General features: G+C 35.7%; 2 protein-coding genes across 2 annotated transcripts; both read left to right on the top strand.

Moving 5' to 3' along the window:
* The first annotated feature begins 1,613 nt into the window (after positions 1–1,613).
* LOC141712097 (isopentenyl-diphosphate Delta-isomerase I-like) lies at positions 1,614–6,708 on the top strand. The gene is made up of 6 exons (XM_074514897.1): positions 1,614–1,965; positions 3,996–4,051; positions 4,304–4,395; positions 5,528–5,630; positions 5,719–5,856; positions 6,151–6,708. The coding sequence occupies exons 1-6, from the start codon at positions 1,700–1,702 to the stop codon at positions 6,402–6,404; spliced, it is 909 nt and encodes a 302-aa protein (XP_074370998.1). The 5' UTR covers positions 1,614–1,699; the 3' UTR covers positions 6,405–6,708.
* Positions 6,709–9,252: 2,544 nt separating this feature from the next.
* Positions 9,253–10,305, top strand: LOC141714097 (uncharacterized). The gene is made up of 2 exons (XM_074517638.1): positions 9,253–10,038; positions 10,144–10,305. The coding sequence occupies exons 1-2, from the start codon at positions 9,253–9,255 to the stop codon at positions 10,303–10,305; spliced, it is 948 nt and encodes a 315-aa protein (XP_074373739.1).
* Positions 10,306–14,188: the final 3,883 nt, after the last annotated feature.

Genomic DNA, 14,188 nt, shown 5'->3' with positions numbered 1-14,188 from the left:
TTATATTTATATATATCATTTGAGTTTAATATTTTAGAGATAACAAAAGTATATCAAAAGTATAAAAAATATAATTTTTTGAATAAAAAAAAATAAAATATGATTAAATCACCTTAACTCTTAACTCAAATTTAAAAAAATAATTTTAATTCTAAAATTTTTGTTGTATTTTTTTGAGTTTTTAACATAAAAATAACAATTCTGATTGAAAATCGGGTCATGATTCAGATATTATCTGTATCCAGATAGTATATGCCGAATCCAAATTTAGATATTATATTTTAAATATTTTCGGAATCATATACAAATACAAATATAAATTTTTGAATTCTGATCCGAAGAAGGATACAGTAGTTAAATATTTTCACAATATTAATAAGGATCGATATACAATTACCGATTAGCATATTGAGCCAGTTTATGATAAAATCTCATTAAACAGGAATACAATATTCACAATTTTATTTTTTTCACTATAAAAAATTACATTGTACACTCAAATAGTAACAATAATAATCTCTGAAAATTAGGAATATTAACACTAAATATTAAAATTTTAATTTAAATTTCCATAAAGCAGAAACACAATCAAACCTATCCACGACCTCCCGTCATTGGATGAATCTTCTCATTTTTAATATTTTAAAGTAAGTTGTCGGTTGGTGGATCCCTGAATTGTGAACTTGGCTGGTTGTTAGACTTTTTTTATATCCGAGGTAATCTGCTGCCGCTACTTTTTGGTACGTACCGGATAAAATTTTATGAGTTCGTACAATAGCCTGTATTAAGATAAATCATATTTAAGCGACATGCTCCAACACATGAGCCATAATCATAAATTCTTCTCTCGTGAGATTCGAACTGTGATCAAGAGGATAGTTATCCCCTATTTAATTAACTGAGCCAACTGGTTGTTGACTCGTTACTCTCTCTAGGAGTACAGAATACACCGATAACAACGTAAAATAAATTCAATATACACTAGTACCTGAATAAATAAGTATTCAATAAATAAATAATTTTGTCAAATAAATATATTTTTTCGGTTCTAATATAATAAAAATAATATATTTTTGATCTTAATAATTGATTAATTTCGATTAATGAATAAATATTTCGGTTTCAATAATATTCATTTATCGAGATTTAAATGTATACGATAATTGATTTTGAAGTTAATGTTTATTATCCTAAATTGTTTAATTATTTATTATCTTTTTTAACAATTGATTTTTTTCGTATATAATTCGTGTATTTTAGTGTACTAAACGATTAAATATGAATATATTAATTTCAGGTTAGTATTAATAAAATGATATATGAATGTAAATTCGGGTCGAGTTCAAATTTAAAATTTTATAAAAAACATATGAAAGTACACAAAATATTTATACGCGGGACCGAAAATTGCAAGTTTGTATACGATGCATGAAAAAGTGATTGTTAACTTAGGAGCGAAATATAGAAAAAGAAGGGGGAGTTGGAAAAGTGTAGCCCGACAAGATGGAAAATAAACTTGAGCCCAACAAGTTAGAAAAATGTAGAGATGTAAACGGATATATAATAAAAAAATAATAAAAACGATATAGCGATGTTAAATAAATACTAAAACAACAACAACTTCGGTCCCGCTAAGAAAAAAGGGAAAAACAAAAAGAGAAAAATAGAGAACTAGGCATAATCAAAAATCAGAATCACTATGTTGTTGGTACCAGCTGCTGCAAAAACACCGGTACAAATAGCAGCATCGTTTTCCTCGAGATTCACGCCTCTCTCGTTATTTAAATCTCGTTTTGCATCATCTATATGTTTAAACAATACATATAACAGTACCAAAGCTCAGTTCTTTACAGCTCCTCTCTCTGTATCTATACCTGTTCGTCAATCTCGTTGTCTCTCTGCCATGGCTACTACTGATGAAGCTACTATGGATGCTGTTCAGAGAAAACTCATGTTCGATGACGAGTAAGTATATCTATCTGTATCTGTTTATGTATATGTAAATGAATAGGCGGCTTTGTGATTTAATTCATTGAGTTGTAGATCGAATTGAATCGTTTGTTTTTTTGAATCGGATGAAACTGTTTGATTTAGTGATTGATTGAGTTTTCATGTTTAATTAGGTTTATTTGAATTGTTTATGTAAATGCATGTATGTTTCTATCTGGATGTTTGTTGTTTGTTAGAGTGTGTGCGAGATCATGAATGGATTTGATAAATTATGATGTTGTTGGCTCTATTTGATTTGAAGATTTTTAGGACTTTAGAATTGAATTTAGCAGAGCTCGGTTGGTATGTGTTTTTCCGGAGTGTTGCGGTTTTCTTCTTAGGTGTGCTGCTTGCTGTATTGATGTGTGTTGTATTCTGTTGACAAATTCAAAGATGATCTCTAGCTTAGTTACTGGTCAACTACTTATCAATAATATGGGGATTAATACATGTCCGGCAACTAATATTATATTATAGAGTTAAATGCACTTGGTGTACCTAAACTATGCTCCTGGTGCAATTTGTGTACCTAAACACTTAATTAAACACATTTGTGTACTTGAACTAATGAAATTGGTTTAATTTATGTACTTCCCGTCAAGAGGGGTGCTAACCCCGTTTGTTGCTTTTGTTTCCCTCCTTTTTTTGTCTTTCCCTCCATAACATTTTCACTCCCTTTCCCTTAGCAGCAGCCATTGTTATTCATAGAAAAATTATCCTCCTTTGCTGCTCTGTTTGTCAGAGGGGTACTCTGACAAGGAGATGTTTTGAATTGATTCTGCAGCACAAGCAAGTGTTTTGCTTCTGAAGTTTGAAATTTCAGCCATTATATCATCAATATTCCAAACATTTGAAATAAGGACAGAAGCAACACCTGAATCACAAACACAGAATAATTAACATATAATTTCCAACTGATATGCGTATAAAATTATGCTACCTATAGGCTATAGAGCTGCTATATACTATATACCTTCAAAATTTTCTTTTTCTCTGATCTTACTGATTCAAAAAAGAGCAAACAACACACTCTATATAGACATTGTCTAGTTAGTACGATCACGCCGTTATGGAGATAAGCGTCTCCAGGCTCATTTACGTAATAGATGTCTTCACGAGGTAACTGATGCTTTTCGGAGAATAAAAAGAGAGGAAGTTGAAGTTGTTGATTTGGGCGGAGATTAAAGATGGGTTCTGGAGAAAAAACAAGAAAATCGGGAAGATGATTAATAGGGTTCTTGAAGAAAAAATAAATTCAAGGCTGGTGAAACTAACTAGTCAATATTCATAAACAGTGAACTGGAATTCGGATGATGAAGATGTGTGTATATTGTGGATGTGTATGCAAAGAACAACCCCTCCTAGTTACTAACCTCTGTTAGTTGTAATTAATGGAAGTACACAAGTTATACTTTTTTGTCTAGGTTAGGTACACAATATGCTCAATTGGTAGTATGAGTACACAAAATGCATAAGAAGCATAGTTCAGGTACACCAGATGCATTTAACTCTTATTTTATATGTATAAAGTCTAGTTAATAATTTGGTTTAATATTTAATTTATACTATATTATACATTGCTCTTGGATATATTTGTTTAAAGAATATATTGGATGTACTTATTTCGTACTGTATATTTTCCGGTGAATTTTATATATAAACCTTTATGCATCCTACTTGAGTATTGATTTTTTGTTGCATAATTCATATTATTTGTTAGAAATTATTTATTGCTGGATTTATATAATATCATGGATTTATATGATATCATGTTAGACTACAAAATAATTTAACCTATAACTTTAGAAACCAGCTATAAGTCGCCACTCGCCCGCCCTAGCAGTTTCTAGGCTGAACTTGTGTGTATATGAATGAGATCTGCTGTGTGTGCACGTGTGCCTTTCTGCTTAAAGGACTGAACCTTTTGTTTGAATCTTCATATGCATGGACTTCCTTATGCTTGCTGTTGTAAGTTGTAACAGTTGTTTGATCTTTAACCATGGCAGGTGTATTTTGGTGGATGAGAATGATCATGTTGTTGGTCATGAAAATAAATACAATTGTAAGCTGCTTTCTTTTTTCTCTCCTCACTTTTCAACAGCTAGATGAACCTAAAATCTTTGTTTACCATCTGAAGTCATATATTAGTATAAGTATATAGCTTCTCTGCGTCAATATGTTTCCAACTATTCCCACATGTATTTGAATATAGACATGACACGTAAGTAAACATTACACCAGGAATCGTTGGGTGTTATTGTTGCTGTGAAACTATTCACATTTTCCTCTATGTTTGACGCTTCTATATATGCAGGTCACTTGATGGAGAATATCGAATCCAAAAATTTGCTTCACAGAGCTTTCAGTGTGTTCTTGTTCAACTCAAAATATGAGTTGCTCCTTCAGGTATGAATTACACTATATTGAAACTAAAAAATGGGTCACAAGTTTATTTGCTGTAATTTACACTTAAAATCAGTTTGTGCTACAATTTAAAGATGTCTTTTATGTATTATAAACCCTCTCTCTCAAATTAGGAAAATCGTGGAAGATGATAAGGGTCGGTAACTGTATATCCTCCCTTGCCTTCAGTTTTTAGTGGTCTAGTTAAGGAAACTATTTTTCTTTGCTAATCACAGGCATAGAAGCTACTAGGATGAGTGAGTTCGGTAGAAAACTATGGCCTCGTTTGTTTCGATGTAACCCGACTACGTAACTTAAAGTTCCCTGGATTTAAAATGAGTTACATTGTTTGGTTTGCTTTATTTTAAACTGGATAAGGAAACTTCAAGTTCCATGTTTTTTGTAGTTACCGGTTTTTATAGTTACCACAAAACAGGGGAATTTAGTTACCAAGTTCCATCATGGTCACCACAAGTTACATAGCTATTTAATATAATAACATAAATTACTTACCAAAATTAACTACGTAACCTCTAGTTACATATCAATAAAACAAACACGTATATTTTATTTACCTTGGAACTTGTAGTTGTAACTTAGTTATGGGGAAGTTCAAGTTCCTGTGTAATTATAAAAGTTGACGAAACAAACGAGGCCTATGTTGGAATTTTCTAAATGGTTAATGATTATGAATCCTTCATTGTCACACCTTGAAACTGGAAGGATGGCCTTTCATATATGAATCATAATTTTCTATTGTAATCAACTAAGATTTCTGTACTGTACTCATGATTAGTACATAGTATGATCGCTCTCAAAGTGAGTGATATTTAATATGCTACATATCCACAAACCAGAAATTTATGTTTAATAGCATGACAATATATTTTAAATAATTATATGTATTTACTGTTTTATAGTACATGTAGCATTTGCTTAAGTTGAGTTGTATCAAATTTTCTTTTGTCAGCTTGAAAGTCTATACTGCGATGGATGTTTTGACTTCTTTCCTCTGTCTTTTAGTTACCTTTGGTTGTTATTCTATATAATACATGATGTCTTGTAGTTACCTTTGGTTGTTATTCTATATAATACATTACTACATCTCAATATAATTATTTTCGTAAATTTACAGCAACGTTCTGCAACCAAGGTAACATTCCCTTTGGTGTGGACAAACACCTGTTGCAGCCACCCTCTGTACAGGGAATCTGAGCTTATCGAGGAAAAATATTTAGGTATTTTCACTTTTATGGTACATGTTGGTATCCTAATATCCTTTTATATCCGTGGTTTGAGTTCCATTGCTCATTTAACCACCTCTAGGGGCAAGGAATGCTGCTCAGAGGAAGCTTCTAGATGAGCTCGGTATTCCTGCTGAAGATGTTCCTGTTGATCAGTTCTTGCCTGTGGGCCGTATGCTGTACAAAGCACCTTCTGATGGCAAGTGGGGAGAACATGAATGTAATAATCCTTCTCTTTATTGATTTTAATAATCATGCTTTTGTTCTTATTGTGTTCAAAATTTGTTTACCTAATTTTCAGTACACTGATGATTAGTTATTGTCCTCTGCGTAATGTTTCCAAGTTTTTCTACTTGTCAAGTCGGTGCATAGTTTGCCATTTACAGTTCCAGATTTTACAATGCTTACATAAAAAGCTTTCCAAGAGTTTCTTATGAAACGAACCAAGTACATGGTGGTTTTTACTATATATACTATCTGAGTTCGTTCCGCTCTTCTTTTTACCAATTTGCAGTGGATTACCTTCTTTTTATTGTTCGTGATGTGAAAGTAAACCCCAACCCGGATGAGGTTGCTGACATCAGATATGTAAACCAAGATCAGCTGAGAGAGTTGCTGAGAAAAGCTGATGCGGGTGAGGAAGGCTTGAAACTATCCCCTTGGTTCAGACTAGTTGTCGACAATTTCTTGTACAAATTGTGGGACCATGCTCGGAAAGGAACCCTCGAGGAAGTTGCTGATATGGAAACCATTCACAAATTGACTTGAAACCACCAGAATTGTTCTCCTATAGAACTTCCTAATAAATAAAGCTGGTGCACTGCGTTGCATAGGGATAAGTTTAGAGTTTTCATCTTAACTAATGTGCGCATCTGCAACTTTTTGTATTTGAGAGTTAAACTTGTGCCGGACATCACATAGGAATAGTTTTAAGGTTTTCATTCAAACTCATCTTGTGCGTCTCAGTGTCTGCTGCAACTTTTGTTCTTGAGACTCAGTATCATCGGTTTGTACTTGTGGTAAATGCCATGGATGCGTAATTGTGTTTCAACAAGTCTCTCTTTTTAGCTTACCCTATATTTTGATTTTACTTGTACAAATACAATATGCGTAGTTAAAGAAAGTAAACTGCTTACCCTTAAGGCCTTGATGCATAACACTTTTCCACAACCTGTTAAAAGATTTATCCCCTGTTTACTTGTACAAAACTTCATTACTTTTTTAGTTTTCAGAAATTTTATAATGTTTTCTTTTTCTTGAAAAACTGATGAAAACTATTAAAACATGTTCCAAAGGGTGTTTAATTTTCAAGGTTGGAAAAATGAAAAACATGTTTCAAATCAACCTTTTTCTTTGTAATTATAATTGGTTTACTTAATAATAAATAAATATATATATATATATATATGTAAACTTGTTAAGTTATTATATGATTAAAAATAACAATTACTATATTAACATGTTCTTTTTGACAAAACTAATTTCTTTATACGGAATTAATTCTTCTTTTTATTTAAATTAACACAAAATATTAATATTAAAGATAATAAAACAAAAGCTTCAATTTTGGACTAAACATATTATATGTTGTTGTGCCTATATTTTGACATGACACGATGTGTAAAGACATGACGACAGCAGATATATGCAGGACAACTTGACATGAATCAAAGCTTGACGTCCTGGGTAGTTAACAATAGTTAACTAACAAAATCAGAGGGGAAAGGCTAAGTCATCAACCCTGGGTAGTTAACTAACAAAATCAGAGGGGAAAGACTAAGTAATCAACCGTCCGGATTTGTATCATTATTCAGATAAACATCTCTACCCAAGTCAATAACCGAAAGAGAAGAGGGAGCGAAAATAGGGGAGAAGTTGCAGTAAAAGGTGGAGACTTGGAGGATAAGAGGGGGAGAAAAACAACAAGATCAGGATCATCATTTTGAACACAGAACAAATACTCCAACTTCGAAGAAAACAAGAGGGCTAGAGAATAAAAAAATACACAATCCAAACATTCATGTCAATTCTGATCATTCATGTAAATCATGTTCGAATAGTTTGAATTATATTACTTGTATCAACAAACATAGTGAAACTTTACTTTGTTTGGGTACACATTTCCACCCGCGGTTTTTTCCCTATTCACGAGTTTTTCGCGTCAACAATTTCCCGTCTTATTTACATTTATTTATTTTAGTAATTAATCAAGGTTCATGGTAGATTCGATCACAAGTATAATCAAACTTAGCATTTAACCCACTAATTTTGGTAAAAATAATTGGCGCCGTCTGTGGGAAACTTGCTAAAGATTTGGTTAACATATTACGATGGAAAGCGGAAAAGAGCAAGTCACGAACCAGGAAGGAGAAGCTGAGAATAGCAGAGATACGACATTGAGATAGTTGCAAGAAGAAATGGAGAAGATGCGTTCGGAAAATGAAGTATTGAAGAAGGAACTCACTACGGCTAAATCGAGAACCAAGACTACGACGAAGAAAACCATTCCAAGCGTAGTTAGACGTTTGGACATGGATGAAGCAGTAGATTACAACCAAAACGGAGGGCTAACGAATGGAACAGATGATGTTATTGACATAGAAGACATGGAGGATGTACCACATAATGAAGATGACATGGAAAGAAGACGTGACGAGCAACAATATGATGATCGTGATGATCGACGAGGAGAGACTGACAGGAGAAGATCGCGTTACAAAAGTACAAGATCCAAAAGTCAAGTTACAAAAGAATTTAGAATAGAACTACAAGAAATGAGGGACTTGATTGAAAGAATACCCGGTGTCCCAAAACCGTTGGAAAAAGCAACCCCAACAAGCTACGTTGATTCCCCTTTTCATGACAATATCGCCTTGGTTGATATACCAAAATGTTTCACGATACCACAAATGAGACATATGATGGAACTAGTGATCCCCTGGAGCACGTTGCACAATACAAACAACGAATGTTCACAGTACCAATCACACGTGACTTAATAGAGGCCTGTATGTGTAAGGGTTTTGGTTCTACATTATCAGGACCAGCGTTGCAATGGTTTGTGAACCTTCCGCAAGGAAGCATCAAAACGTTTGTTGATCTGATAGATGCATTCAACTTACAGTTTGCAAGCAGTCGAGTGTTCGAGAAGAGAACCAGTGATCTATACAAGATTGTCCAACGAAGCAGGGAGCCTTTGTGTGATTACTTGACAAGGTTCAACAGGGAAAAGGTGACCATCACCAACTGTGATGTCCCTATAGCTATCGAAGCATTCAGGTGAGGACTAGAACGAGAATCTCCACTTTATGAAGAATTGATAAAATATCCATGTCGAACAATGGATGATGTGCAAGCCAAAGCTATGGCACAAGTAAGATTGGAGGAAGACAAAATGGAGGAGGACGAGAAGTACTACAAGCCGTCAAGAAAAATTATGACACCAAGGTCCAAGGAGTACAAACCCTACACTAGACCTAACAGAGATGAAGTACACGTCAACTCGACACAAGAGTCCAATGAATGGAAGAGAGAGGAACGTAGTGGCTGAAGGAAAGATCCCAATTTTCCACCAACCTATGACATTTATGGCTTCATAATAACACCTTCTGCCATGATGAGGGAATTTACTAAGTTGGGAGGAATAGTAAAGTGGCCGGTGAAGAGCAATAAACCAAAAGCCAACCCGGATTCCAAACTATGGTATGACTATCATGGAGATTACGGACACAAAGCTTATGACTGTGTGGCCTTGCGAAAAGAGCTACAATTTCTAACCAGGAAAGGATACCTCACAGAATTCATGGCGACAAAGAAGACATCTTATGTTGGGAAGAATGTGTCTCCGAGAAGAAACGACGCGACACCATTAAGACAGCCACCACCTCCACCACATCACAAGGTGATCAACTTCATCTCAGGAGGGCCGGAAATATATGGATCAACATATTCACAGGCTAAGAGGGCATCTAGAGAAACAGACATACGAGTCACACAAGTGGGGATTGGCAATGGCAATTTTCCATCCTTAATGTTTGACGAATCAGACAAAAAGGACATACGAGAACCACAACAAGATGAGTTAGTCATCTCATTACCCATGGGAAATTGTTTAATCAAAAGAATATTGGTGGACAATGGGAGTGCTGCCAACATCATGATGTTGAGCACGTTGACACAAATGGGATTAGCAGAAAGTGACATGATCAAGAAGTCGACAATATTAGTGGGGTTCAGTGGTGAGACAAAACGCACGTTGGGGGAGATCACTTTACCAACATATGCACAAGGGGTCAATCTCTTGGAAAAATTCTGCATAATTGACGTGGATTCGAGTTACAACATAATCATGGGAAGACCATGGATACACAACTTGAAGGTGGTGCCATCAACATATCATCAAGTATTAAAATTCCCAACACCATGAGGGGCTCAGGAAATAAGAGGTGATCAAACTATGGCTCGGGACTGTTACATGACGTGTCTGAAGCCAACTGTCCAACATTAGGGAAACAAGACGCCTGTAGCCACGGTAACAGGGCCGGGACAATTAGCTGAAGTAGATTTGACAACAGGGGATAAGAAGGTATTAATTGGTGAAGACCTTACTCCAACAATTGAAGCCAATTTGATAAGTTTCTTAACCATGAGGCTGGACGCTTTTGCATGAGATCATGGAGACATAACGGGAATCGACCCAAATATCATAACACACAAGTTGAATGTAGACCCTAGCTATACACCCGTCCAACAAAAACGAAGGAAGTTTGCAGCTGACAAAAACAAGATAATAAATGACGAGGTGGAAAGGCTCATCAAGGCTGACATGATTAAAGAAGTTGATTACCCCGAATGGTTAGCAAACGTCGTCATCGTACAAAAGAAAAATGGGAAATGGAGAGTTTTTGTTGATTATACAGATTTGAACAAAGCTTGTCCTAAAGATCCTTATTCATTACCTCACATTGACACCATGATGGATTCAACGGCTGGTCATGAATTGCTCACGTTCTTGGACGCACCGAGTGGCTTCAATCAAATCCAAATGGAACCGTCTGACTGTGAAAAAACTGCGTTTATAACAGATAGGGGGATATATTGTTATCTGGCCATGCCTTTTGGATTGAGAAACGCTGGAGCTATGTTTCAGAGACTGGTCAACAAAATATTTAAAGAACAAATAGGACGGACAATGGAAGTCTATATTGACGACATGGTCGTCAAGTCTGTTAACGCAGAAAGTCATTTACGTGATCTTCAAGAAGTGTTCGATATACTGAGGTCATACAACATGAAGTTAAACCCATCCAAATGCAACTTTGCTGTGTCATCAGGAAAGTTCCTTGGACACATGGTGACAAGAAAAGGAATCGAAGCAAGTCCAGAACAAGTTAAGGCAATCTTCGAATTAAAAAGTCCATCGAACGTCAAAGAAGTACAGAAACTGACAGGAAGAGTGGCAGCTTTGAACATGTTCATTTCACGTACGTCTGATAGATGCAAGATTTTTTATGACGTGTTGAGGAAGAATAAAGGATTCTTGTAGTCTGAAAAACATGAGACTGCCTTGAATGACTTGAAGAAATATCTGACTACACCACCACTTCTCTCCAAACCCGTTCAAGGAGAGGACTTGTACGTGTATTTGTCGGTAACTGATCATGCAGTAAGTGGTGTTCTTGTCAAAGAGAATGAAGGCGTCCAGTCGCCTGTGTATTACATCAGAAAGAGCTTAGTAGATGCAGAAACAAGGTACACATCTCTTAAAAAGTTAGTACTTGCGTTAGCCATGACTTCCATTAAATTGAGACATTACTTTGAGTCACATAAGATACATGTCATGACGAACTTCCCTTTGAGGAACGTCTTAAGTAAACCTGATTTAACGGGGAGAATGGCGAAATGGGAAATACGACTAAGTACTTATGACATCACTTATGACACAAGAACTGCGATAAAGTCGCAAGCTTTAGCTGATTTTGTGGCTGATTTTAGTCCAAGCCAAATGATAGATGTTGAGCAGGAGTTTCATTGAGTTCTTTCAAGGGTAGACATGAAGCCCTGGACGTTGTATACAGATGGGGTATCTAATGTCAATGGAACGGGACTGGGGCTTGTCCTCAAATTGCCACAGGGGGATATGATATCCCAATCAATATGTTGTGACTTCAAAGCCACGAACAATGAAGCTGAATACGAGGCATTAATCATGGGACTCACAATCTCTAAAGACATGAAGATCAAAAATATTAATGTTAATTGTGATTCATTACTTGTTGTCAATCATGCCAAGGGCTCTTATGAAGCCAAAGATCCTAAAATGGTGGCTTAACTCGACATCACAAAAAGACTAATCAACTACTTTGATAACTTCAGCATAGAACAGATCCCAAAAGAAAATAATGTGCAAGCTGATGCATTGGCTGGATTGGGAGCTGTGTTCAGAAACTTAGACCTCAACAACATCCTAGTGGTCCATATCATGAAGCCTGCTATGGAAAGACTAGCTCGTGTGACAGAAACAATGACTCTTGATCAACATAATGACGACGCCATTGAAAATGTAGATGACTGGATAAAAATATTCAAAGATTACTTACAATTTGGAACAGTGACAACCAACAACAATGAAGCAAGGGTTCTCAGGATGAAAGTATCAAGGTTCACGATCATATATGAGGAATTATTCAAGAAATCTTCCACAGGGTTGCTGCAAAGGTGTTTGCAAAGGCATGAAGCAGACATGGTGTTAAGAGATGCACATGAAGGGGAATGCGGAAATTATACTAATGGAAGAAATCTATCTTTAAAAATTCTACGCTTGGAATACTATTGGATGACGCTAAATCAAGATGCCCTGAACTATGCAAAGAAATGTGATGCTTGTCAACGACATGCACCTGTCATATATCAACCATCTGAACAGCTCCATATGTCTATTCCATCTTGGCCTTTCATGAAATGGGGAATGGAAATTGTGGGAAAAATGCCACCAGCACCTGGACAGAAAGTGTTTATGTTGGCCATGACCGATTATTTCTCGAAATGGATTGAGGCGGAGGCATTCAAACAAGTGACGTCAAAGGAAGTAATTTCATTCATCAAAAGAAACATTCTTTGCAAGTTTGGTGTACCATCAGAAATCATTTGTGACAATAGATCACAATTCATCAGTGATAAGACGGAAGCATTTTGTAAACGTTGGAATATTGATCTGATTAAGTCGATGCCAAGATATCCTCAAGCCAATGGGCAAGCCGAGTCAAGCGACAAGATTATAATCAACAACTTAAAAAGACGGTTGACGACTTGTAAAGGAAAGTGGGCTGAAGAAATGCCGTGGGTATTATGGTCAGATAGAACAACTCCAAAGACGTCTACGGGGCAGACACCTTACAGTATAGTCTATGGTACTGAAATTGTGCTACCAACAGAGATCATGGTGCCAACGGCAAGATATGGACTCTTGACAAATAACGTGAACAATGCAGAATTGTTGCATGACAAGGACACAGTAGATGAGCTGAGGGAAATGGCAAAAATCAGGGTAGCTGCTTATCAACAAAGAATAGCCAATGTCTACAACAAACATGTTCACATAAGGACTTTCCGTGTTGGCGACATGGTGCTAAGGAAGACATTCCGGAACACGATGGACGTGACGGTAGGGAAGTTTGCTGATACCTCATAGACGCTGTCGTAGGACGTGGAGCATACCGACTGTCCACTATGGATGGAACGCAAGTACCAAGAGCCTGGAACGCAAGTACCAAGATCCTGGAACGCTTTACACCTAAAACTTTATCATGTGTAAAGTTTTATATCTCATCTTTTTAATTTTTTGATTTTAGAAGTTATTGATCAATAAGTCGATTAGGACATAGATAGTTTTTGCTTGTCATTTGTGTTTGGCATGACATTGTGTGTTGTTTGTTATCGTTTGCTTTTGGTAGAACATCAATGGGAGATCAATTTTATGATTCAATTCGTTATGAATTACCTTACTATGCAATGTGGTTATGCTTTCAAAGTTATGAATTACCTGAGTAAGATATATGAGATTATGCTTGTAGAATCTATGCACGTTTGCACTTTAATTCCATAAAATTTCACAACATCACTCTATAGCTGCATAGAATAAAAACCCTCGAAGGGCTGATCACCCGGTTACAATTTTTGCTAATTTGCAAGATACGCACTTGACAAATTTAGTTGACAATAAAAGCGCTATGATGTTCATTACAAAAATCACAATACTTACGTATCCACATGATATTCTACGAAATTATAAAAAATGACATGGTGAGTTTCAAGAGGGAATAAGGCCTTTTAACCACCCTACGAGTGCATGCACCAACGTATGTTAACGAAGTGACATAATAACAGTTTTTATCAAAAAAAATATACAATTTTACAGTATAACATGACGACATACGCTAACATAAGCAATTACGTGAAAGATGACGGACGATGACAAACTAAAACAACAGATTAGGATGACTGTATCTCCTAAAATACTATGTGTCGAAACTTTACAAGATAAACATGTATTA

This window comes from Apium graveolens, chromosome 3, assembly GCF_009905375.1.
Source record: "Apium graveolens cultivar Ventura chromosome 3, ASM990537v1, whole genome shotgun sequence".
In the NCBI taxonomy this organism is placed as follows: Eukaryota; Viridiplantae; Streptophyta; class Magnoliopsida; order Apiales; family Apiaceae; genus Apium; species Apium graveolens.
This window is presented reverse-complemented; position numbering and strand designations above follow the sequence as displayed.